General features: G+C 39.2%; 1 protein-coding gene across 6 annotated transcripts in view; it reads right to left on the reverse strand.

The window, feature by feature from the left end:
- PEX5L (peroxisomal biogenesis factor 5 like) overlaps nucleotides 1-25767 on the reverse strand; it is a 396344-nt gene that overhangs the window by 30595 nt on the left and 339982 nt on the right. For all 6 annotated transcript variants that reach the window (XM_082252037.1, XM_082252035.1, XM_082252034.1 and 3 more), the window contains 3 exons: nucleotides 14580-14696; nucleotides 9445-9588; nucleotides 8732-8802 (listed from right to left, as the gene is read on the reverse strand). In XM_082252037.1, coding sequence (XP_082108163.1) covers nucleotides 8732-8802; nucleotides 9445-9588; nucleotides 14580-14696 — 332 coding nt within the window. The remainder of the gene's footprint in view (nucleotides 1-8731; nucleotides 8803-9444; nucleotides 9589-14579; nucleotides 14697-25767) is intronic.

The raw sequence follows: 25767 nt of genomic DNA on the forward strand, positions 1-25767 counted from the left end.
TGTGGCAAAATATAAAATATTCCATGGACTCACCATGCCTCTCAGCAAATAGCTTGGGGTGTCTACTTTCCAAAATGGGGTCATTTGGGGGGGTTTTGTGCTATCTTGGAATTTTAGGGCCTGCGAAACTGTGACAGGTAGTGCAGAGATGACATGAACAATTTACGCCATTAGAAAACCTGAGAGTGTTGATTGGCTTTTGCGGTCCTGTACACAGCTAGGCTCCCAAAAAGTCTCACACATGGGGTATCCCCATACTCAGGAGAAGCAGCAGAATGTATTTTGGGGTGTCATTCCACATATACCCATGTCATGTGTGAGAAATTTATCTTTTAGTGACAACGTTGTGTAAAAAAAAAAAATTAAAAAAAAAAATTGTAATTTTCACAAAACTTGTGGCAAAATATAAAATATTCCATGGACTCACCATGCCTCTCAGCAAACAGCTTGGGGTGTCTACTTTCCAAAATGGGGTCATTTGGGGGGGTTTTGTGGTATCTTGACATTTCAGGGCCTCCTAAACCGTTAGAGGTAGTGAGAAAATGCAATGAAAAATGTACGCCCTTTGAAATTCTGATGGTGGTGATTTGTTTTTGGGGACCCCTACACAGCTAGGCTCCCAAAAAGTCCCACATATGTGGTATCCCTGTACTCAGGAGAAGCAGCAGAATATATTTTGGGGTGTAATTACACATATACCCATGGCATGTGTGAGCAATATATCATTTCAATGACAACTTTGTGTAAAAAAAAAAAAAAAATTTTTTTTAGTCATTTTTCAAACACCTGTGACAAAAAAATGAAATATTCAATGAGCTCAACATGCCTGTCAGGACATTCCTTAGGATGTCTACTTTCCAAAAAGTGGTAGTTTGGGGGGGTTTTGTACTGCCCCGCCATTTTAGCACTTCATGAAATGAGATTGGCAGTCAGAAATTAAAGCTGCGTAAATTTCACTATTTACACCATAGTTTGTAGACGCTATAACTTTTGCGCAAACCAATAAAAATACGCTCATTGATTTTTTTTTTGTCAAAGACATGTAGCTAAATATATTTTGGCAAAAAAAAATGACATAAATTGAGTATATTGGATATTTTTTAAAAGACAAAGTTGAAAATGTCATTTTTTTGCAAAATATTCGCTCTTTTTTTATTAATATCGCAAAAAATAAAAAGCGCAGAGGCGATCAAATACCACCAAAAGAAAGCTCTGTTTGTGAGAAAAAAAGGACGTAAATTTCGTTTAGGTACAGCATTGCATGACCGAGCAATTATCAGTTAAAGTCACAAAGTGCCAAGTTGAAAAAAGGGGTCTGGTCTTTAAAGCGGAGTTCCGGGCACAAAAAAGATTTTTTTTTTTGTGCCCCTCTGCTAGGTATGCCGCACCTGAAAAGGAATTGGATAGTTATTTTTTATTTTTTTGTTTACTCACCTTTTTATTGACGATCGTAAATACTCACCTATGACTGCTTCCTCCTCCAGCGCCGCGGCTCACCCCGTCACTTCCTGCCTCGCGATGATTCCTGGGAGCTAAACGTCATAGCTCCCAGGAATCAATGCGCCGCACCGGCCCCACTCGTCATTTCCGGGCGACGCCGCATTCCCCTGCTAAACAGCTTCTGGGCATGCCCAGAAGCTGTTTAGGAATGCGGCGCCGCGCCGGAAGTGACGAGAGGGGCCGGTGCAGTGCATTCTGGGACACGAAGACGCGAAAGAAGACAGAGAAGAGGACCGCGCCGGCTTCAGCTGCCCACAACCGAGATGGAAACGCTGTGGAAGAAAATTTCTAAGTAAGTATTTCTTCTAAAAGGTAAGTGCGAACCGGGACAGATCAGAGGCTAGCCATTGTGGAATGTGCTAGCCCTGACTGTCCCGGGGGTATGTTCAACAAAAAAACGTTTCTCTGCCCGGAACTCCGCTTTAAGCTGCAAAATCCTCCGGTGGGAAAGTGGTTAAATGGTTTTACACTGCACTTAGAGGCGCCTTCCTTTTTTCCTTTCATGTTTACCTTTGGAGCGTGCTTCTGCTCTCTGGAAGAGAGGCCCTAGGGACAGCTAAGAAACCATTCACCCACCCAGGAAGCCAACATTGTGTGTTGTAAAGACAGATCGCTCCCACAGAAGCGTCCTACAGTCCTTCTATTTCTAGCCTCTAGTAATAATCACTGTGTTCTCCCGGCAGGGATGGCTTTTGATGCCCCGCCAGGGATTATACAATGGCTCGGCGGGAGAGATTCCCCTGTCATCACTGTCTGTTTTGCAGAAAAGATATTCACTCCATCTATGGCCTGTAATAATTTAGAACCACCATGCTTGTTTTTTTTATTAAGAACTTCTATGGAGTTGATTATTTATAAATGTATCCTGCAAAATGCCAAAGGGACATATGGGTTGGTATTAAAGCTGAATTCCAAGCGAACAGCTAAACATATATCGGGATTTGCATATGTTTAATCTGCATTTAGGCATTCATGAATGATATGCTTATTAATTCTCACCAAAATCTACCTAAAGTTACCTCCATAAGGTAAAAAATTATATTCTATATTGCGTGATATCATTTAAAAAAATCTATTATAATAAACAATATTTCATTTTTTTTAATGACTAATCATGGCTGTTCATGACCACAAGCCTGACCTATACTGTGTCCTTCCATGCGTCTAAAAAAATATAATAACACCATAACTACCATCCAAAAGAATGCAAAGCTGCACAAGACATTCCATTGCTATCTCAGAATTACTGTCACTCAGAGACATGTATGAAGCTTTCTTACCAGGCACTGACACAAACAGGGCAAATCTATGCGACATGGGAACTGAGAGGCTGCAAGCTTGGATCAAACTAAATCATCCTCATTGTCAAGCATATAAAATCACATGGGTAAAAGATTTCTCAGTTAGAGTAAAGCACAGATATACCAATGGAAGCAGCACTGTAATAACATCAATTGTACTATTACACTATAACATCAGTATTATTACTAATATAGCATCAGTAATAGCATTATTACCTCAACTGCAGCACATCATGCATAAGCCCACAGATACTTTTCTGTTCCACAAACAGCAACTTTTCAACTTATTCATGCAACATCTATTTCATATATGTCCCCAGGAATGCTACCTCCCACCCACCTGATTTGGACCCTCATGCATGCACCTAATGACACTTATCTCCTTTTTAAATTTGGCCCCAGAAGCTGTCTCTTCATCCGTTTATCTTCTAGAAACGCTTCCCTTAGTTATGCATAAGATTCTCCGAAAAATTGTCCCCTCAATCACCACCCACAGATGAGGTCCCTTTTCAGTGTAAGTTCTGTTCTAGGAAGAAGGCTTGGAGACATCCTGGATCACTATGATCCAAAATGAAAATAAGGAAAGAAAACAAATGCAGAAATCGCATCCAAGAATTGGTAAGAATTCAAGAATCGCATCCAAGAATTGGTAAGCTGCAATATAATAAATATTTATTTTTGAATTTAAAATCGCTTTAAAGTTTGATCAATTCCATCTGACTCCTAACCTCAACACAAACTTTAGCCTGACCCTACTACTTAAAGTGGAACTTTAGTCAGAAAATGAAGTCCTGCATTACAAATAAGTACCTATACTGTTTAAAATCCAGTAATACACTATTTTACCCTGTTCTGCACATGCTCAGTTCTCCATTTTAAGGCACTGCTTAGTTTGTAGAATCCGACCTGCTGACAGCCTTAACCACTTCTGGACCACCCATCGTGTATTTGCATTGCTACTTTGACGTTAAATACTGGAGTTATGGCAGCAGATAGCTGCCCTAACCTCTGTATTTTCTTACAAGGCGGGCGGTCTGCTTTAACATAAAAGTAGTCCTAGCGGCAGATTCGCCACGGAATCACTTTTGTGGGCGGCAGGAGAGATGCTCCCCCCCCCTCCCGCCGCTTCCCGGTCATTTTCCCCCACATATCGGAGCTGTCAGTAGCAGGGAAAACGATCCGATCCTCTCTCCTGATGGGCAGGAAGTCGAGTGAGGGCAAGATGGCCCCCACTCAACTCTATGCCCTTGAAAGACCAGAGCGATGTCAAGCATCACTTCTGCCTAAAGGCCTTAAAGGGCCAATTTTATGTTTTTGAATAAAAAAAAATTACATACACACTGGATGCTATCAAAACACCAGTAGAAAGCTGTAGCTGTAGAAGGATTTTTCAGCTTCTTTGCAGCAGCGTGTTTTGGCTTTTTTCAGCTGTAGCGTTTTTTAGCTTTTTTTTTTTAGCAAAACTATACTCCCACAAGAGTTATGGCTCAAAAACTTAGATAAACACCAAATAGCCGTGCGTGTTTTTCAGCATTTTCTGGTGTTTTTCAGCATTTTTAAGCTTTTATCAGAGTTAGAGCTGAAAAACTCCTCTCAAAACCCACTAGTTGTGGGGTTTTTTTCCAGCCAAACTTCTGTTAACAGCCTACGTGTGCAAAGATATGCTGAGGAGTTTACTGGCTGTTGAAAAAATTGTCTGATGCCAAAAACAGCAGCTGTAAAAACGCCCAGTGTGCATGAGGCCTTACAGTCAAGGAAGCTGCTTCTGTTTGAACTGCAACTGCCATGGTGCTGCACATGTGATCAATTATGATAGCAGCCATTTGATGGTTTGACAGTTTGGTTGAGGACACAAGCAAATGTGACAGTTAGCAATCCCAGCATTCCAGGAATGTAACTGTTTAAAACCGTTAAATCGATAGGTTTAGTTCTACTTTATGATTAACTGCTGCTTGGGGGCTCTGGGCTTCACTAAAATGGCAGCCTCCAGCAAGTAGCAAGTTGTTATTGGTAAAGTTCCACTTTAACCCTACTCTCACTCAGGTCGTAAAAGTCAATCCAACCCTCTAAAACTAACCATTAATACTTAATGTCAATTTCATCTCTTAAACTTAACCCTTAGCCTAATTCTCAAAATCCGTAGCACTGAAAATGAATCAAACATTTAATCCTAATAATAAACTCCAGTAAGATTTTAAAGACACAACTTAAAGTGCATTTTCACTTTTGTAGCCAAATTGCTAACTTTATATTTACTTACCTTTTTAGATGCTTTATTCTGGACCCTTCAGCAAGGAACAATCCTATATAGATCTCTTTGTTTAAAAGGGGGCTGTGCAGTTGTGTTTGCCATAATTAACCCTGTCTATACTGTGCAGGCATATCTTTATTGCCGACTGAACATAGATTTGAACCCTGCCTATCCTAATAAAGAGTTACTGGTATAGGCACCAGGCTTCTTACATTGTATGGTAATGACTTGGGACACACTCACTCTACCCATGACACCTTCTCCTTCTCTAAAGGGTAAGAAATATTTAATTGTAATGCATGTTGTGTGAGTGGGAACACATAACAAGCATATAATGGTGTTTTCTTAGTTTTGACTGCAAAAGTGGCAAAACAATGTAATTTAGCTTTGCAAAAGGGACCAGTGATCACAAGGGGGAGTATTATAGTTTAAAGTTAAAAATCCCAATCACCATTTGAGTTTTTAAAAACATGTAAAGAACACTCTAACAAACCTGAACCCTCCAGTTGAGAGTTAAAAAGGGGGCTTTTTAAGATTTTCAGATAAATATATATATATATATATATATATATATATATATATATATATATATATATATATATATACATATAGAACGCACACTGAGAAATAAAAAACATATAGGAGGAGCAAACACACTCACAAAGGTCTGTAAAATAAAATACAAATCTTTATTATAAAGTCAAAACTTGAAAAAGGATATACAAAAAAAAAAACCTCCCTATCACCTAATACAGTTTTGTATTCATCAATATATCTTTAAATGTATTTTCTTTAAATGCAAGCAGTGTAAGTACCTGAGTTTGCCTTAGTAACAGCTCCTTGTAGTCTATTCTATAGTCTGAACAGCAGAGCTCAGAGAGGGAAAGGAAGAAGCAGAAAAGGAACCAATTAAGTGTGCTAGAGGAAAAAAGCATGCCAATGAGAGGAGATGGGAGGAAGCAGAGCGAAAGAGAGATGAGCTAGTCAGTGGGCTGCTTCTCCTTTTACTGTCTATCCCCAGAGTGAAAGTAGGGAATGGGACCTGCAATTTGAAATGATACTGCAGCACAGAAAGATCAGGCCCCCTCCATCGCCAGACATGACTGTGTTATAGGGGCAGAGGCATATAAATGTCAGGACTAGATAGACAGAAAAACAAATCCTTTGGCAGGTAAAAAAGCTCCCTTATATGTGGTTACTATGCAGTTGTTTGAAATCAGTGCCACCTGTAGATTATTTTCCTTACACTGGAGGGGCTTTAGATAGCTTCACTGATCTTCACATGATGGCATCACACATATCAATAGCAAGGAGAAAACCAGCCCCTAGATATCTGATCTGCAAACTCCCTAAGAAGGTTCTATTCATTGACACCGATTTTAAATTCATGGATTTTAAGTGATGGTAATTTTACACAAAAGCAGTGGCAAATCATCCATGTGTGCAGAGTGTGCGATGCAAATGGGCCCAGAGGGAAGGGGGCCCCACTGTGCCCTGTCACACACTGCACAATGGATGATCTGAGATTTCCATCACGGCTGCTCTTCCCCATCTCTCTCCCGCCGCAGAGATTTTCTGTGCAGGGCTGGGACAAGGGGAATGCCAAAGGGGCACTTGTCCTGGAAAAGTTGCCATCCTGTGGGGAGGGGGCGCTGGGAGCTTGTCAGTGCCTGAATGACAGGAGTAATGACACCCCTGTTATTCAGCTGGAGATTAGTACAGCGCATTGCAGTGACTGGAAAAGCTTCTGGAAGAGAGGATTCTGCTCGCTCCTCCCTCCAGCAGCGTTCTGATGTGTAAATAATATAATGGGCTGAAGCCACAAACTCCTTCACAAAGAGGGGAGAAAGAAGATGTGAAGGTGGGCATGACCCACTGGTGGGGGTGGACGCGACCTACTGAAGTACGTCACTGTGATGTCGCTAGAACAGGGGCTGGTTGCTTTTGGGGAGGCTCGCCATTTAAGAAGGGGAGCTGCTCCACTTCTAGAAGGACAGATGAAACTGAAGACAGTCTTAATAGATTGGGATACACATTCAGGCAGCAGTAATTTTGGTAAGGAATGTGCTAGAGATTTTTTTCTCTTAGGGCTCTTCCAGACCTACTGTACTCACTGCTGTAGTCCCTCTGAAAAGTCATCCACCAAGGTGGTATAGCAGTGGCTGATAGACGTTCAGGAGGTAGTACTACACTCCACTCCCTGCACTAACTACTCCCTGCTATACAGTCTGCACTCCTTCTGTACATATTACCCACTGCCATACACTCCACACTCCTCTCCTGCACATACTAACCACCTCCATACACTCTGTACTCCTCTCCTGTACATACTACCCACCACCAAACACTCCACACTCCTCTCCTGTACTTACTACCCACTGCCATACACCTGCACTCCTTTCCTGTACATGCTACCTTTCATGATACACTCCGCACTCCTCTTCTGCTCATACTACCCCTGCCATACACTCCACACTCCTCTCCTGCACATATTACCCACCACCGTACACTCTGCACTCCTCTCTTGCACATATTACCCACTGCTGTACACTCCGCACTCTTCTCCTGCACATACTACCCCCCACCATACACTCCGCACCCCTCTCCTGCACATACTACCCACTGCCATACACCTGCACTCCTTTCCTGTACATGCTACCTTTCATGATACACCCCGCACTCCTCTTCTGCTCATACTACCCCTGCCATACACTCCACACTCCTCTCCTGCACATACTACCCACCACCGTACACTCTGCACTCCTCTCTTGCACATATTACCCACTGCTGTACACTCCGCACTCTTCTCCTGCACATACTACCTCCCACCATACACTCCGCACTCCTCTCCTGTACATACTACCCACTGCAATACACTCTGCTCTCCTTTACTGTACATGCTACCTATCATGATACACTCCGCTCCTGCTCATACTACCCCTGCTGTACACTCCACACTCTTCTCCTGCACATACTACCCACCACCGTACACTCTGCACTCCTCTCTGGCACATATTACCCACTACTGTACACTCCACACTCCTCTCCTGCATATGCTACACACGGCCGTACACTCCGCACTCCTCTCCTGCACATACTACCCATGGCTGTACCTCTCCCTGCACACTCCTCCCTCCACCATACACTCCGCACTGTATATTCCTTATTTAACATTACCACATTCTGCACTATATAAGTCATCTCAGACTCTATTTACCATCACCCCCTTTAAGCCACACCCAATATTTAGTTCACTTTAAACCATGCATACTTTTCACCGTGGCATGCTGCATTGTTGTACTTCTAGATGCCTAGGGCCCACTTTTGATCTTGTACATGGGCCCACTGATTTCATAGTACACCCCTGCACAAACCCATCTGGCTCATCCTAGACTGCAATGTGTGTGAAGGCTAAGGACTCTTCGAACATCTAGTTTTGCATGGTGTCCTATGTGAATAGGATGTGATATAAGGCTCCCTGCAGATCTTGCTCTCTTCTCAGCAACCACAGAGTTAATACTTTCACAGGCTGATAATGACATCAAAGGTGATTAAAGCAACCTTTCTTTAAGATAGGAGCAAGGCAAACCTAAATTTGATAGTGGGAAATGTGATAGTTAAAGAGATTTGGAAGAAAATATATGCTTAGAAAATACTCAATTCATTTTCTTTTAATTACCTCTGTAGAGAGACAATAGCAGCCTGTTCATTTTCATTCTCTGCTTGAGTGATACCAAGGTACTGCCAAGCCTAAAAAAGTTTTAGTACAGAGAAGGAGAGAAAAGAAAGATATGGAAATATGGAAAGGAACACATATTAACATCAATATTATTAACAAACAGATTATTTGGTACATTCAAGCAAAAACAAGACATTTTATGGAAATGACTATAATAGGAACCTGACTGTTAGGTCTATGAGGGAATAAAATATGTTTGAGATTAGGTTAATCTTTCCATTTTAACTGTCTTCCAATCTAAACTACTACAGATCCTTCCTGGAATTTCCATTGTCCAGATTAGCAGGGGTGATCTCAAGAATTAAATAGCTAATTGGCTTTTATACTTTAATCCATTCTCTACCATCTAATTGTGCTTATGACGTTTGCTTTTTTTTTCCTAATTAGCATGGAAGGTTTTAACTTCAAGGCTTTTCAAAAAAGATGTAACTTTCTTTGACGTTTTTAGGCCTTTATTTATAATTGCTAAATGCATTTTGCGATGTGCATTAACCCTAAACACAAAGCCTGAAATCAGTTTTTAACTTATAAAAAACACTGATATCGGATTCATTGCTATGGGTAATTAAACACTGCTATCATTTACACCTTTTGTTTAATAGAACTGATCTTACTAGAATATTGAAAATAAACAGGGAACTACAGAACTCTACCTCTGCATCATTCGGGTCTTGCAAAATGGCAGCTTCCAGGTATAAAATAGTCAAGGGCAAATCCCCTTCTTTAAACTTCTTCATGCCTTCTTCAAAGGAAGCAGAACATTCCCTAAATGGATTATCCATGTGGAAATAATAACCCTAAAACAAAACAGTGGCAGTTGTCATGTGTATATTAAAAAAGCAGTTTATATGGTTTATAATTGAGGGCATGTTGCTGTAACCGTCACCAATCATTCTCTTGTGCTAAATCAGTCATTGTAGTTTAAAACTCATGTACCATGAATATTCACTTGCAGTGAATGCTTTTAAAAACCAGATTCACTGCTATGTACAAAATATACCTAAATTTTTTTAGCTTTTGAGAAAAACAAACTAACCCTGTTCTAACACTGCATACAGTTTAGGAGCTAATCAATATAAAAATTGCCTCTGTTAAAAGGTAAACATGTAAAAATTAATTTTTTAACAGTCAGCGGTTCTAAAATATACAACAATAATCAGCGTGGACATGGGAATTTGCCCTGTGTCTTGTGTCTTTCTAAAGTAGGCTACATTTTGCTGCATACTTCAATTCATCCAGGAAAACTAGGAAAGAAGTTAAAACAAAAATAATGAGGAAACACTATCTCCTTATCCTATGATGTCTTTACCGTGGATCTTGCCATCCTTACGTCCTCAGGCAAACTCTATACATTCTTGTGTTTTGGCAACCCTTAAAATCTGGGACCGATTACTTAATATTCCTTTATTATCTTCTTATATAAGTCCACTAACACCACTCACAGGCAATCACAAATTCCCTCCAGGGTTGTGATTAAAGCCCTCTTCCTCTTCTGTTACTTCTAAACCCTGTTTCCTAATGATTGATGTTATTGATTCAACTGGTCTAAAACCTTTGACATAAGTGAATAATTTTTTGGCCCTGTTATCCAAGTAGGTAGTTATTGTACTTCCAACTTCCTAATTTCTATAACTCATTAAAAACCAGAGGTGACCTTCATTGTCCCCTTACTATTTTTGGATCTCTATGTACACAACCAGACTCCCCCTACACATACGGTTTAATTTCTCTATAACTTTCTCCTGAGATGTTTTTCTGACAAACCCCCTTATTTTATGGAATGGGAAAGGGAACTAGGAGTCACTTTCTAGGAGGAAGAAGTTTGTAAATTCTGTATATGGACTCAAAAATCTTCTGTTGCAAGCAAAATAAAGGAATAGAATTTCAAAGTCATCACCAGATGGTATCACTGCCTCTAGATATTACACAAAATATTTCCAAATACATCAGACCAATGTTGGCAATGCCTATCTCATGTAGGTACCATGCAACATATATGGTGGAGTTGCCCTGCCTTGCGCCCATTTTGGAACAGCGTTTTTAACATATACAGCACTTTTGCCTCAGAGACAGTGCCCCAAACCCCCCAAATAGCACTATAATAGCATGTTCCCAAAATCTCAAAAGTTAAGAAAGAGTTTTTTCAATTTTTATTTTAGTGGCTGCCAGGGAGATAATTCAGAGATATTGGAAATCCCAGCACACTCCTTCAATTATAGAATAGATAGCTGAATAAATAAGCTTATGAGAAGGGAAGATTTATCGGCGTAGCTGCATGACCGATATTCCCATTTTAAAGAGGTATGGCTCCCCTAAATATCCTTTATGAAAAACCCTGACCTCACAATCTTTCTATCCTAAAATTTCCCCATTTGACCCTAAAGCTCATATTTCTTAACATATTATTGGACATCCTGTCGATAGGCCCATGTTGTTTGGTCTCTTTTTTTCTTTCCCTTATCTCTTTTTCTTTAATTCTCTTTGTCTTTATTCTATACTTAATTGTCTCCATTAATGTTGAATCTTTGATAGAAACTTGCAAATTAATTTTTAATGTCTTTTATGGCAATCTATGTTGGTTTCCATGGGTTCATTACTTAGGGTATATACAGGCTTCATCGTACATTTCCATGTTGCCGTGTTTCTTTTTGTTTTTCTTTTGTACATTTCTATACATTTTTAAGATGAAAATTTGAATAAAAATATATAAAAATAAAATCAACACTAATGATAATTGAACAGACTATATGTGTGACCATTTTGTTGAAACCCCCCCCCCAAAAAAAAAAAAAAAAATTATATATATATATATATATATATATATATATATATATATATATATATATATATACAGTTTATATAAATCCAAAATTATGACTGCACAAGTGATATGCTTGACAGTAATGATAACTGTGCAAACCATGTATATGACTCGAACGATGAGTCCCCAAGCCATTTACAGCTCTAATGATGAATGCTGATATCATAAACATGACCATAATGATGGCTGTTTAAGCCAAATACATGAATCTAATGATGACTACATGGACCATTTATCTGACCCTTATAATGGCTGCATGGCTCAGTTAACTAACCTTATTGATGACTCAGCAAGTAATTTATGAGGCAACAATAATGACTCGCACAAACCATTTGCAGGCCCTTAATCCTGACTCAGGACTGGCCTAGATTACAGTACATGCTATCTTCTGTCATATTTTCAAATGGTTTCTGCCACACTGTGTTAAATTCCAGTATTTCCAGAACCAGAGTTGTGACATGCTACCAAACCCCAACAACAAGGTAATATTAAAGCCACAGTAGTGCCATGTTACTGGAACAACTACAACACCAGGTGTAATGTTGTGAATGATGAATGATGTAATGTTACATATGCCACAATATAGTCATAATGCTTCCAGAATCAATGGTTGCATTTTATCAGAACCATAGATTTCATCCTAACAAATTGACACCACTTTTAAGGAACATAAGAAAGAAAGAGCCATCTTCCAGGCCTCTCTCTCCCTGTCTTCATCTTTTTTGTCATTTATCTGACCTTAACTAAAGCATATAACATCTAAGTATACATTTGGAATTCATGATTCCTATGACTTATATGACTTTCAAATTTTACATGCACTTTCTATAGTTTACCTGATGCATTCCATATCATTGCTGACACTCATTACAACTGAAGAATTGGCTTGGATAAGCTAGGAAAACATCCTCAGCATTAGAGAATAAGTCATGGTACAGATGACTAACTACTCCTAGCTGTTGGCTATTTGTAGTGCATTGATTTCAGACAGTCTGAGTAGACTGATAGACGTACGCTAAAATAATTGAACTAAAAAGCAACATCACTAATCACGTAATACAAAATAAAAATACCCATGATCCCTAATCACCTGCTTTGACATCATGAGTTAGAGCTCAACTTCAGGCAAAACTTCTTTCTCATTTTTAAAAAAATTGAATTCCCATCTATAAGACCTATATACTGTAGCAATGCAGCCCTGAAGGACAAGAAGAACTGGTCAGGCTCCTGTTGGTTTCCCTAGACTATCATCCCTGTTTAGGACTTATCATGGTTGTTGCTTCAGTACATTGCATAGACTGCTAAGTATGTGTCATCACTACCTAATATCAGCACAAGCCCAGATCTACTGAAGGTGGCTCTTGTTTGAATATTCATTACTTTGGAACATAATCAATTGGAATTATTATGGGCACAACTAGGCATTTGTTATATTACATCCATTGGGATTGATTACATGCAAGCACACAGTTACTATTTTACAGTTACACCATAGCAGGTGGTTATGCTTTTTGCAAAAGCTATCCTACAGTTACACCATAGGAGGTGTATGTTTTCATGCTTTTCGCAAAGGTGTTTTGAACTGTTTGCTTGCAGAAATGGTCATATATACGATATGTCTATTATTTTGCATTATGGGAATATTACCTGAAAGACACACAGGAATGATGTGACTGCTTTATTTCAAGTTGGTATTCACTATATTCAACTTTGACCACATCTGCAAGGCATTTATAGTACCATGCTCATATAAACCGGAATATCACTAGGCAGATACCCCCTCAGGGTATGATTGCTATACAGTCATTTCTGCCTCAGAGACTGGTCATATTTTCATCTACACATACCATGCACTGAAAGTATATATAGGATGATGCATCCCTGTGTTCAGGAACTCTGAAGTGGGGAAGAAATATATGTCTGGCAGCCATTCCTCAAATTGTTTCGCTTACTGATTTATATGTATGCATTGCATCCTTCTTTGCTTACGAATTTGTATGGATGACTATTTAATTTAACTGGAGGACCCTGGACCACGTTTAGAAGAGTTTAAATGCTATTCCCTATGTATTGGAAAACAACTTATAGCCCAACTTTAGCTAAAACCTGTTTTTTTATATACTCTATATCTAGTTGGCAAGGGTTAGAAAATCGGTCTGCTTTCTACTGCTCGGTACAAAGGGGGTCCCAAGCACACTTTTAAGCTAGCAATAAAAACAAAAAAAAAAAGCGAATCTGTTTTAATCATCAGAATAAAAACAATGGTTTTACATACATACACGTGCAAATATATGTGGAAGCTACACTGCCTCCTAAAGGCAACTTTGATAATAAAGTTCCTAACTATCTGAGTTCCCAACTATGGGACATATTACGTATAGCAATGTACAAACAGAGACCACGCCCACCTTTAGGCAACCCTTTTCTCCTTAGAGATACAGTAACACAGCAGAAGCCCATACATCATTTTACATGCCCTCAGTGAGTAATGCTTAAGCTATTTAGATATCCTGATGGTGACTACACAGGGCACTCTTGTTAACCTTGTTTAGGTCATGTGTCTATGTCATATGACAACAGCCTTTTATTTAATATACAGCTGATTTTTATGTTATAAATGCCCACTAAAAAAAGGAGCTGGCTGAGAAATTATTTTACTGATAGTTGCTTTGAAGAAATTCTTGCATTTCACTTGTAGGCTTCATGCTAAAGTATACAGCTCATCCAGAATTGAATTATGAATAACAGTAAATTGTTTTGCTCATCTTCCATCTCCAGTATCCCACATACTGCAGTTCATGCACTTTAATCAACAATCATGCCAAAGCTGTCAGCATGCTGTAGAGTTTGGCATTTGCTGGGCTGTGAAAAGATTCTAGGTCAGAGTTTGATATTTGATGACAACAGCAGCCGTCTGTATTTCATGTAACAAAGAACGGAATAGGATTCTTGTATAATTGTACATACCGTTTCTCTAGATGATGTTCCAGTTTGGTTTGAACAGTTTGAACTGTCAGAAATCCAATTCCGTCTTGCCATTTCTTCCCATTCAGCTTGCATCTTATCCCAAAATTCAGTGTCTGACTAGGAAAGATATAATTAAGTATTTAGCTTATCTTACTACAAATGCATGACTATATTTATTTAGTTATGCTCTGTTTCCTGGTATGCACGCTTTAGGGACTTGCAAGAATACAAGAAAGCATTCTGTATGATATAAAGAAAATAAAATGCAAGTACATCATTAGTGCTGTTAGTAATTACATTAGTTTCCCTCTCCAAACTAGGGAATTCTGGTTCACATGCATGGTTAATACTAAAAACAAAACAGGGCCCCCCATGCTCAGACCTTAGCAGCACTCAATCCCCAATATACCAGAACAACCAAAGAGACAATTCGCCCATGGGACTTTCAGGAGTGGTGCTAAGTAAAATGATACAACAGATGTATAAAAATTCAAAATGTATTTCAATTTACATAGAAAACATATACACTTCCACATTAATTATGTAGAAATAAAAACACAGTTTCACCAATGCACATTCTAGATACCAATCTGGTTCATAAATCAATGTTCATTTGGAGTAGCTGCAATCTCTATGCATTTCGGGGGACAGCTCCCACTTCATCAGTTGCTTAATGTGTACATATGGAAATTAATTTGGTAAGGATCAAGACCACATGGTAGGGTTTAGGAAAGATGACATCTAGATCTCAATGCTGGGAAAAAATTTCACAACAAGTGTTTCCCCGGGAGCTGAGGGTAGATGGGTGACCAGGAGGCGGGGCACAGAGGCAGGCTCCCCACTGCAGAACCCCATGCTGAGGGCAGTGCATTCACAGAGCACACCAGCATGGGGACATACTGCACACCCCCAAATCCTGATCACTTGGGGACATGCAGCATGCCCCTATGCTGGTGTGCGCTGTGAACGCTCTATTGTCCTTTTTGTACCAAGGGGTTCTGCAGTGGGGGTCCTGCCTCTGTGCCCCACCTCCTGGTCACCCATCTACCCTCAGTTTCCAGGGGAAACCCTTGCTGTGAATTTTTTTTCCCTGACATTGAGATCTAGATGTCATTTTACCTAACCCCTACTAATTTGGTAAGGATCAAAACCACATCTTGATCCTTAACAAATTAGTTTCCATATGTACACCTTACCCAACTGTGGCTGCCTCCTGATGAAGTGGGTGCTGTCCTGCAAAATGCATATAGATTACAGCTACTGCAACTGAACAATGATTTATGAACCTCATTAGTATCTAGAATTTACTTTGGTGAAACTGTGTTTTTATCTCTACATAATTAATTTGGAAGTGTAAATATTTTTTATGTAAATTGTAATAAATGTATTTTTTTACATCTGTTCTATCATTTTACTCAGCACCGCTCCTAAAAGTCCCATGGGGAAATTGTCTCTTTGGTTGTCTTGGTTAATATAATTCTATTATTAACAAATGAAGGGCTTGTGCTTGAGAACCTACACAAATTTTACCTAACACCTACCTAGCATCACCAAAAAAAACATTATGCTGGTGACAGCTTTATGTAGCGCATATGTAACATTTTACTGATACACGCATATAAAGGCAAAAAAGGACATTCAAGAAGTGAATAATTCCCTGTTCTCACAATATTAGGGCTCCTTGGTTCAGGCACTCTACTGGCTGGTTCCATATACTCTTCATGCAGGCTATGTCAGCAGAGGGGGCTTGGGGCAGAGAGAAAAAAAAATTCCTCTGTTTATCGTTACCATGGCCATCATTCGCATATATTCTTCATTGTGTTTATATGGACTTGATGAGTTGCTTATGCTTGAATCCATGGCTAGACTGCAAAAATGGATCAGATAAATAACAAAAAAGTAGCTCAGATGTAATAGCGCCTTTGGAAATCACCAAAGCTTCTGGACTGCCAGCCCATGACTGACAATCTGGAAGCTATACACACTGAGGAATTGGATGCCATTTCAAATAGTTTATGGTTTTTACAGTTTTGAATTATACAATCTTTAATTAACAGCCAGCAGATGCAAAATGTACAGAAACCTTACAGAGAACCGAAACCTCATATAGTAATTAATGCATTTCCTTGTAAGAGTTGTAAATCAATAGCAGTAATCCTACTTTATGTGCAAGCTGCAGTTTTGTGTGGCTGTGCGCAGATTCCTAATTAGAGGGAAGCAGGTGCATATCATAATTCCTTCGTATTCTGTGTCTAAGAAAGGGCACAGTGGTGTCTAACATGTTTACATATTTAATCAAGTGTAAAATAGTATAAAATAACCAAGGTTTGATGATTTCCCATTGTGAATTCCAACACTGTAAGGAAAAAATAAAATCAATTCTTTACAAATATGATAAACTGTAATCTTTTCTTAGAAGCAGGGGGCTGCCATGTGGCACTGAGCCAAGCTATCAAATCCATAATACAACAAAATATCTATCAGCTAGCAGCATACCTCACACTGTATGTCATCTGATGCCAATGGGGGATGTGAGGAAATTTTATATACAGTTAACTTTGGAACTCAAAATACAGTGCTATCACCTTTCATTATAGCCTAACAACAGCAAAGTTATTCAAAGTATTTATATTCTATAAAATATTTTTTTAAAAGGAATGTACAGTGTTTTGTATATATTTTCCCAATCTTAATTATATCAGGATAAAAAATGTTTTAGTTTAGTTTTTACACCATTAGATATAAAATAATGATTATTTTATAATTGCAGCAAGTAGGTTTAACTGTTTGTTCTTAGCTGATATGTAGAAAATTATGTTGTTCACAGTTATCTTTATTGCCAAAAATCAAATGTATACACAACTGAATCATTCAGATGGATGACCTTGCTCCTCATTACCCTGTTTGTTCTGTTCAATTTCAGAAACATAATTTTAGAGAGAGAACGTGAAAGAAAACAGCTACTGCTGTGCTCTCCCTTACTCGTAAGGCTCTGTGAATCCTACACTAATAGAACCTTGTATTACATGTTTGTGTATTTAAAATATATAATACATCATGCTAAAAATGTATTTAAAATAATTAAATAGAATACACCCAAAATGATCTCTTATTTTTGTCTACTAAAGGTTTTCCCAGCATTACATAACTTAATTCTTTTGCGTTCATTTCATGGTGATAATTACTTGCTCAGTTAGCATAAATAGACTTGAGTTTGTTCACTGTTGTACCCAAACCCAATTACCAAAATGCATTTCATGAACTGTGGTCAGGTGGCAAATAATGAGGGTTTGTAAATTCTCCAACCCCCTCCCTATAAAAGTTAGCCCTGGCATCAGCCGTTTATCATTGTATATTGGAATTGGATGAGATAGGGACAGAGAGATTTAAGGTAGAAATAGTTACTACTGTACAGTGTTAAGCCTCATACACACCATAGGAATATCAGATGAATGACTCCATTTTTTTTTTTTATTGCAGTCTCATGCCGAAAATCAATAGGTTATTAAAGTTATGAAAATTCTAATATAACAGAATACAACTTCAGAAGTAGTTTTATATACAGCATTGTATTGTATTGTAATGTATTCTTTAATTTTCAAGCATGTGTGGTCTTGGTCACAATTTTTTTCATACAAATACCATACCAATTACACGAAAATCATTCGTTCTGTTATTGTGTGAGAAAAATGTTCGTACTTGTCCCTTGTGATATTTTCACATGAACTGTCATAAGCGGCGCTCGAAAGCTGTAAACGAATAATACGATTATCAAACGATCGCTCCGCTTATGTATTGCACACTGCATTAATATTCTACTCACAACGCTAATAATGTTTTGATTGTTGGAAGTGCAACAGTTTGTACAATGCACTATGAACTATAGATGGAGCTGTAGTGATATATCACTGTCTGTGTGTTCATATACCGTATACTTGTACTGTATATTTTGCAAAAGAAGGCAGGTTTTTTTTCCCTTCTCGGCTCTCTTCTGTAATGTTGTTCCAACACATGTACACTGTTCTTCTATGCAAGTAAAGCTGAATTCTGCATTCCTCAAGATCTCAGTGCCTCATTTAATTACATAACCACTATTGTTTATGGATTTACATTCTTTAAATTTAAAGGAAAATAGCCATAAGCATAATTATGTAAAAATGTAAAATGTGCTGATTGAATAGAACAGTTTTTTTTGGAAAAATGCTGAGTGTCTGTTCTCTACTGCAGTAGTTATTATTAATTTGAAACCACAGAATAATATGAGGATATGAGTTGCCTATTTATAAAATCTCGAAAGCATGGATTACAGTTTTTTTAGGGTTGGTGTTCGGAGTTGTTTTAGTTATGGGTTTTTTTTTTTTTTTATTGAGGGAGGTATATTATATTTACAGTGCTTTGCGAAAGTATTCGGCCCCCTTGAACTTTTCTACCTTTTGCCACATTTCAGGCTTCAAACATAAAGATATAAAACTGTAATTTTTTGTGAAGAATCAACAACAAGTGGGACACAATCATGAAGTGGAACGAAATTTATTGGATATTTCAAACTTTTTTAACAAATTAAAAACTGAAAAATTGGGCGTGCAAAATTATTCAGCCCCCTTAAGGTAATACTTTGTAGTGCCACCTTTTGCTGCGATTACAGCTGTAAGTCGCTTGGGGTATGTCTCTATCAGTTTTGCACATCGAGAGAAATTTTTGCCCATTCCTCCTTGCAAAACAGCTCGAGCTCAGTGAGGTTGGATGGAAAGCGTTTGTGAACAGCAGTTTTCAGTTCTTTCCACAGATTCTCGATTGGATCCAGGTCTGGACTTTGACTTGGCCATTCTAACACCTGGATATGTTTATTTGTGAACCATTCCATTGTAGATTTTGCTTTATGTTTTGGATCATTGTCTTGTTGGAAGACAAATCTCCGTCCCAGTCTCAGGTCTTTTGCAGACTCCATCAGGTTTTCTTTCAGAATGGTCCTGTATTTGGCTCCATCCATCTTCCCATCAATTTTAACCATCTTCCCTGTCCCTGCTGAAGAAAAGCAGGCCCAAACCATGATGCTGCCACCACCATGTTTGACAGTGGGGATGGTGTGTTCAGGGTGATGAGCTGTGTTGCTTTTACGCCAAACATAACGTTTTGCATTGTTGCCAAAAAGTTTGAATTTGGTTTCATCTGACCAGAGCACCTTCTTCCACATGTTTGGTGTGTCTCCCAGGTGGCTTGTGGCAAACAGCATTAATCAAACAAACATAAAATAAACCCTGGCCACTTGGGGTGTCTACCTTCACAACACAGGAACCTACTTATGGTGTCTGTCCCAACCTATTGCTGGGCAGACACTGCTGGTCATACAGCAGACAACCAATAGTCTATTTGTTTTCTTTTCACACAGAAAAAGTCAACACCACCTCACCTTCAGAAGTCTCTCAGCTCACTGCTCTCCTTAACGCACAAAGCCTCAGGATGCAGCAATCAGTAGTCATCCTCTGGATAACTTATAGAGGCCTTAATTGCCTCATTCTGAATAGCTGAAGCTTTCCAACATCCTTAAACCTTTCTGGCTACCTCTACAGCCGACACCTGATAGTAATTGGTGAATTGTCTAAACAAGGCAGAATGTATCTCCCGTCTGTGACAACACCCACAGATTTACCTCACTTCCTGTCACAGACTGATTGTTGTCCTATGGACAGAGTCTCCCACCTGTAGATCTCTGCAGTTCATCCAGAGTGATCCTGGGCCTCTTGGCTGCATCTCTGATCAGTATTCTCCTTGTATGAGCTGAAAGTTTAGAGGGACGGCCTGGTCTTCGTAGATTTGCAGTGGTCTGATACTCCACCATTTCAATATTATCGCTTGCACAGTGCTCCTTGGGATGTTTAAAGCTTGGGAAATCTTTTTGTATCCAAATCCGGCTTTAAACTTCTCCACAACAGTATCTCGGACCTGCCTGGTGTGTTCCTTGTTCTTCATGATATTCTCTCAGCGCTTTAAACGGACCTCTGAGACTATCACAGTGCAGGTGCATTTATACGGAGACTTTATTACACACAGGTGGATTCTATTTATCATCATTCGTCAATTAGGTCAACATTGGATCATTCAGAGATCCTCACTGAACTTCTGGAGAGAGGTTGCTGCACTGAAAGTAAAGGGGCTGAATAATTTTGCACGCCCAATTTTTCAGTTTTTTATTTGTTAACAAAGTTTGAAATAGCCAATAAATTTCGTTCCACTTCATGATTGTGTCCCACTTGTTGTTGATTCTTCACAAAAAAATTACAGTTTTATATCTTTATGTTTGAAGCCTGAAATGTGGCAAAAGGTTGCAAAGTTCAAGGGGGCCCAAGGCACTGTATATACAGGAATATGGCAAAGCTGCCTTTTGTTTGCAGCACATTACTGCATACTAGTGTGGTCTAGCTTACTGCACAAAATTACCACATTATCATATTGTGAAGTGCACAAAAGTATAACATCCTCAATCCAACTACTACTATACCTGGTAGTAAAATAAGCCAATACATTGTTTTCATCATCATTGTCTTGAAGGCCTAAAAGGAGAAGCAGATTTTGCATCCCCAGGCAAAGGCAACGGTTAGACTGCACCTTTAAGTGGCAGGACAAGTCTGTCTTTCCTTTCTGAAAGTGGGCATTTTAACCAGTCAGAGCACATGGAGGAGGTGGTGGAGTGGATAACCGAGCTTTCATCATCATCCTACTGCACTCTTCTTCCTCTTCTTTTATATTTTATGCTACTGTTCCTCAAAAACTGGCATTGGAGACTTACATGAATCATTTGAGCACACCATCAGTAACTTGCTGCAAGAGGATATGCAGGAATTTATTTATTAGATGTTTAGAAAGTGAGCACCATAGGCATAGAGTGAAGGGACAAAAGAGAAGGTGAAGCAATCGGCGGTGATACTCTTACAGTTTCAGCTTACTGACATAAAGGCTGGAGTGATGAGGAGGGTAAGGATGATGAAGTGGCAGACCGTACCTGAGTGCCAGAGATTGTAAAGGAGGAAGGTGAGAGAGAGGAACAAAATCAGTGAGGCAGGATGTCATCCAAGGGGCAGCTTAAAGAGGAGTGGAGGGAGCAGCCATCCTATTCAACTAGATGTCATCACTTAATGGGTGCAGACCATGGTTTACTAGGCAGAGAAATGCAGCCTTATTTCACACAACTGCTGCAGACAGCTAGTCTTTTGCAGCCCCTACCTGCAGTGTATCAAGCATGATAAAATATACCAGTTATTTGGGTGCCACATGCATGATAAGACATATGACTATTGACCACAAAGTTTGGTGAAGCAACACAAGAATGACATTAGCAGTCAGCAATAGGCCTGAACCCCTTCTCCCTCTCACACCTCTCTGCCAACCTCTGCCATCCTCTCCACTCTAGAACTAGCTGCTGGCAGCAGTCAAAGGCAGTCCCCAAACTATCTGATTTCTGATTTCTAATTATATGAGGTCAAAGGTCTCTCCTGTTCAAAATATGTCCATGTAAAATGTTTTACATATTGTGTATGAAGTCAGTACAATATTTAGCTGACTTTAACCACTTGCCGACCAGCCGCTGCACTTATACTGCGGCAGGTTGGCTCTGTTATATGAAACGATGTACCTGTACGTCTTTTTATGTAATAGCCAATGGGGGCACACTGATTGGCCAGAGGGGGAGCCAATCAGTGGGTCTGGCGGAAGCGATGTCCGCTGGTCACCTGCGATTGCTCCCCATAGAGAAAACAAGTCAGACCACCGTTCTGTCACAGATGAACACAGGGATCCTCTGTTTCTGCTATTCAGGAACACAGATCTCTATGTTCATCTAATGAGTCCATCCCCCACACAGTTATAAAGCATCCCCTAGGAACACACTTAACCCTTTGATCACCCCTGGCGTTAACCCCTTCACTTCCAGTGTCATTAGTACAGTACCAGTGCATATTTTTAGTACTGATTACTGTAGTAATGTCACGGTCCCCTCAAAAGTGTCAGGTGTCCTATTTGTCCGCCGCAATGTCGCAGTCCCGCTAAAAGATTACCGCAATTACTAGTAAAAAAAAAAATGAAAAAAATAAAAATGACATAAGTCTATCACCTAGTTTGTAGACACTATACCTTTTGCGCAACCTATCAATATACACTTACTGGGATTTTTTTTACCAAAAATATGTAGCAGAATACATACAACATTCATCATAAATTGATGAAAAAAAATCGATTTTTATAAAAAAAAAAAATATTGGCTGTGTTTTATAGCAGAAAGTTCAAAATATTGTTTTTTTTTTTTTTTTTTTTTTTTTTTTAGAATTTACCCTCTTTTTTTGTTTATAGTGCAAAAAAAAAAAAAAAAAAACTGCAGAGGTGACCAAAATACCACTAAAAGAACTCTCTATGTGTGGGAAAAAAAGAAAATCAATTTTATTTGGGTACAGCGTCGCATGACTGCGCAACTGTCAGTTAAATTAAGGCAGTGCCGTATCGCAAAAAATGGCCTGGTCATTAGGGGGTAAAACCTTCCAGTCCAGAAATGGTTAAAGTTGATTTTTTTTTTATAAAATCTAACTTTTGTCTCTCCAGTTTTAAATATAGCTTACCAAAATTCCTTTAATACTGTTTATGGAATTAATAAAATCATTTTGGGAAGAAGAGCTGCATGCAGTCTGTCATTTTCATAATGACAGATTGTTAAAATACTGTATATGTAGCATGTACTATATTCATTTATTTTAACAAACTGAGCACTTTATTTTGGAATCTGTCCTCAAAAGCTGCCTGAAGAATGTGGTAATGTGGTAACATAATTGAAAACAAAGAAGTTATGTAGCAAACAAAACTACTAAAACCGTGAGACCAAAAGAGAAAAAGGAAAATCCCACCGACTGTCATAAATGACCAGATACTGCTAAAACTCAGGCTATGAAATATAAACTGTAAGTATAGGAAACAAAGAAGGCGCATAGGCCTAGCGCATTATCCTCAAAACATGTTTGATTAAATGCTATAAAACAGAGGTGAATGTACTCACAAACCAATGCTTGCATCATAGCTTAGACATAATAATAATGGCACAAGGCTGAGAGGCACGGAATCAGACCATAAGAGTCCCTAAGCTTTACCAATAGTCATCCAGATAAGGCTCTGAAGAAGAGGGTAACCTTGAAAGGCATTAGCCGATGTGTCTGTGAGCATTGTGAATTTACATATATGGACTTAAGCAGATGATGTCATGTCTAAGCTATGATGCAAGCATTGGTTTGTGAGTACATTCACCTCCGTTTTATACCATTTAATAAAACATGTTTTGAGGATAATGCGCTAAGCCTACGCATCTTCTTTGTTTCCTATCCTTACAGTCATATTGGACGTCCCCAGTCTTTTGCGGGCAGCGAGGAGTAAATTATCCACATGCATCAATATGTCAAGATAGTTTGGCACCATGTTGAGACTTATCACACAGCGCAGGAGAGTGAACATAGTGACATTTTCATATGAAATATAAACACTGGGGGTCATGTTGGGGCCTCATAACGTCCTTAAATATATAGACCACAGGGACATACATATTCCTTTGATTTTAACATGCAAAATATAAAATGATCTAAAAAATAAAATGTCATCCTTTTTTCTGTGGCATATATACACTTAGGTAACTTTTTTTTAATGAAAAGCTGCATGGTGCACGTTCCTTTCAAAATGTGTCCTACTTCAACTGTTTCAGTAAACCTTACATTGTCCCTCCCTCTTCTATTGTGACAGTCAAACTGCTTGTGCAGTGTGACAATATTTCAGGCTCTTGACTTTGACTTAATACACTGTAGTTTTTACCTCTTGAGAAAAACTGCTTTGTCTCTCCCTTTACCATTGCAGCCTAGAAAAAACTGTTTACATGATGTTCACCATTTCTGTGCAATAATCCTGGCCTGATACACTGTGATTTTTATTTCTGCCTAAAAACTGGCACATCTCTTCCTCCTCCTTTGTCACTTAGCTTACATTATGTTCAGCATGTCTGTGCAATATAGCAGGTCCCTGTCTCTAACATATTACATTTTAAGTCGTTTCTTTCCCTTTTACATTGTGGCCAAGAAAAATGCTTACATAATGCCTGTACAATATTCCTGTCTGCTGTCTCTAAAATAATACACTCTAATTTGTATTCCTGGACAGAAATTTCTCATCTCTCCCACCTACATTGCTGCCCAGTCAAGCTGTTTACACACTCTCCAACCACTGTGCTATATATTATTATTATTAACCACTTGCCGACCGCCGCACGACTATCTACGGCGGCGGTCAGCCCCTCACAGGCAAAGTGACGTAGGTCTACGTCGCTCGCCTGTGAGGGTTTAGGGAGCGAGCGCGCGCCGCCGGAGGCGCGCTCCCGCTCCCGCGTGGTCACGGACCCCCCCGCGCGTGTGACCGGCGGACCCGATCGCCGCCGGCCACTCTGCGATCGGCGGGGGAGAGGGAGAAAGTCAGGCAGCTTGTGTAAACAAGCTGCCTGTCATTCTCCTCTCTGTATGAGAGCTGATCACATGGATCTACTATGTAGATCCATTGATCACTCTGCATACAGTTGAAGCCACAGCCAATCACAGTTAGAATCACGCCCCTAGGGACACACACAGCCCCTCCCTCTCAAATAAAGTTAACCCCTTCACTACCAGTGTATTTTTACAGTAACAGTGCATATATATAGCACTGATTACTGTAGAAATGTCACTGGTAACCCCAAAAGTGTCAAAAATGTCAGTCAAGGGTCCGATCTTTCCGCCGCAATGTCGCAGTACCGCAAAAAAAATCGCAGATCGCCGCCATTACGCGTTAAAAAAAAAAACAACAAAAATGACAAAAATCTTTCCCTTTGTTAGTAAACGCAATAACTTTTGCGCAAACCAATCAAAATACGCTTTTTGCGATTTTTTTTACCAAACATAGGTAGCATAAAACAAATTGGCCGAAAATATTAAAAAATTTTGATTTTTACATTTTTTTTTGGGGGAATTTCATATAAAAAAAAGGGAAAAATATTGCTATTTTTGCAAAATTTACGCTCTTTTTTTGTTTATAGCGCGTGATCAAAAAATCGCACAGGTGATCAAATACCGCCAAAAGAAAGCTCTGTTTGTGGGAAAAAAAGGACGCCAAATTCGTTTAGGTACAGCGTCGCACGACC

The sequence above is a fragment of the Pelophylax lessonae genome, assembly GCF_965119305.1.
Source record: "Pelophylax lessonae genome assembly, chromosome: 3".
NCBI lineage: Eukaryota > Metazoa > Chordata > Amphibia > Anura > Ranidae > Pelophylax > Pelophylax lessonae.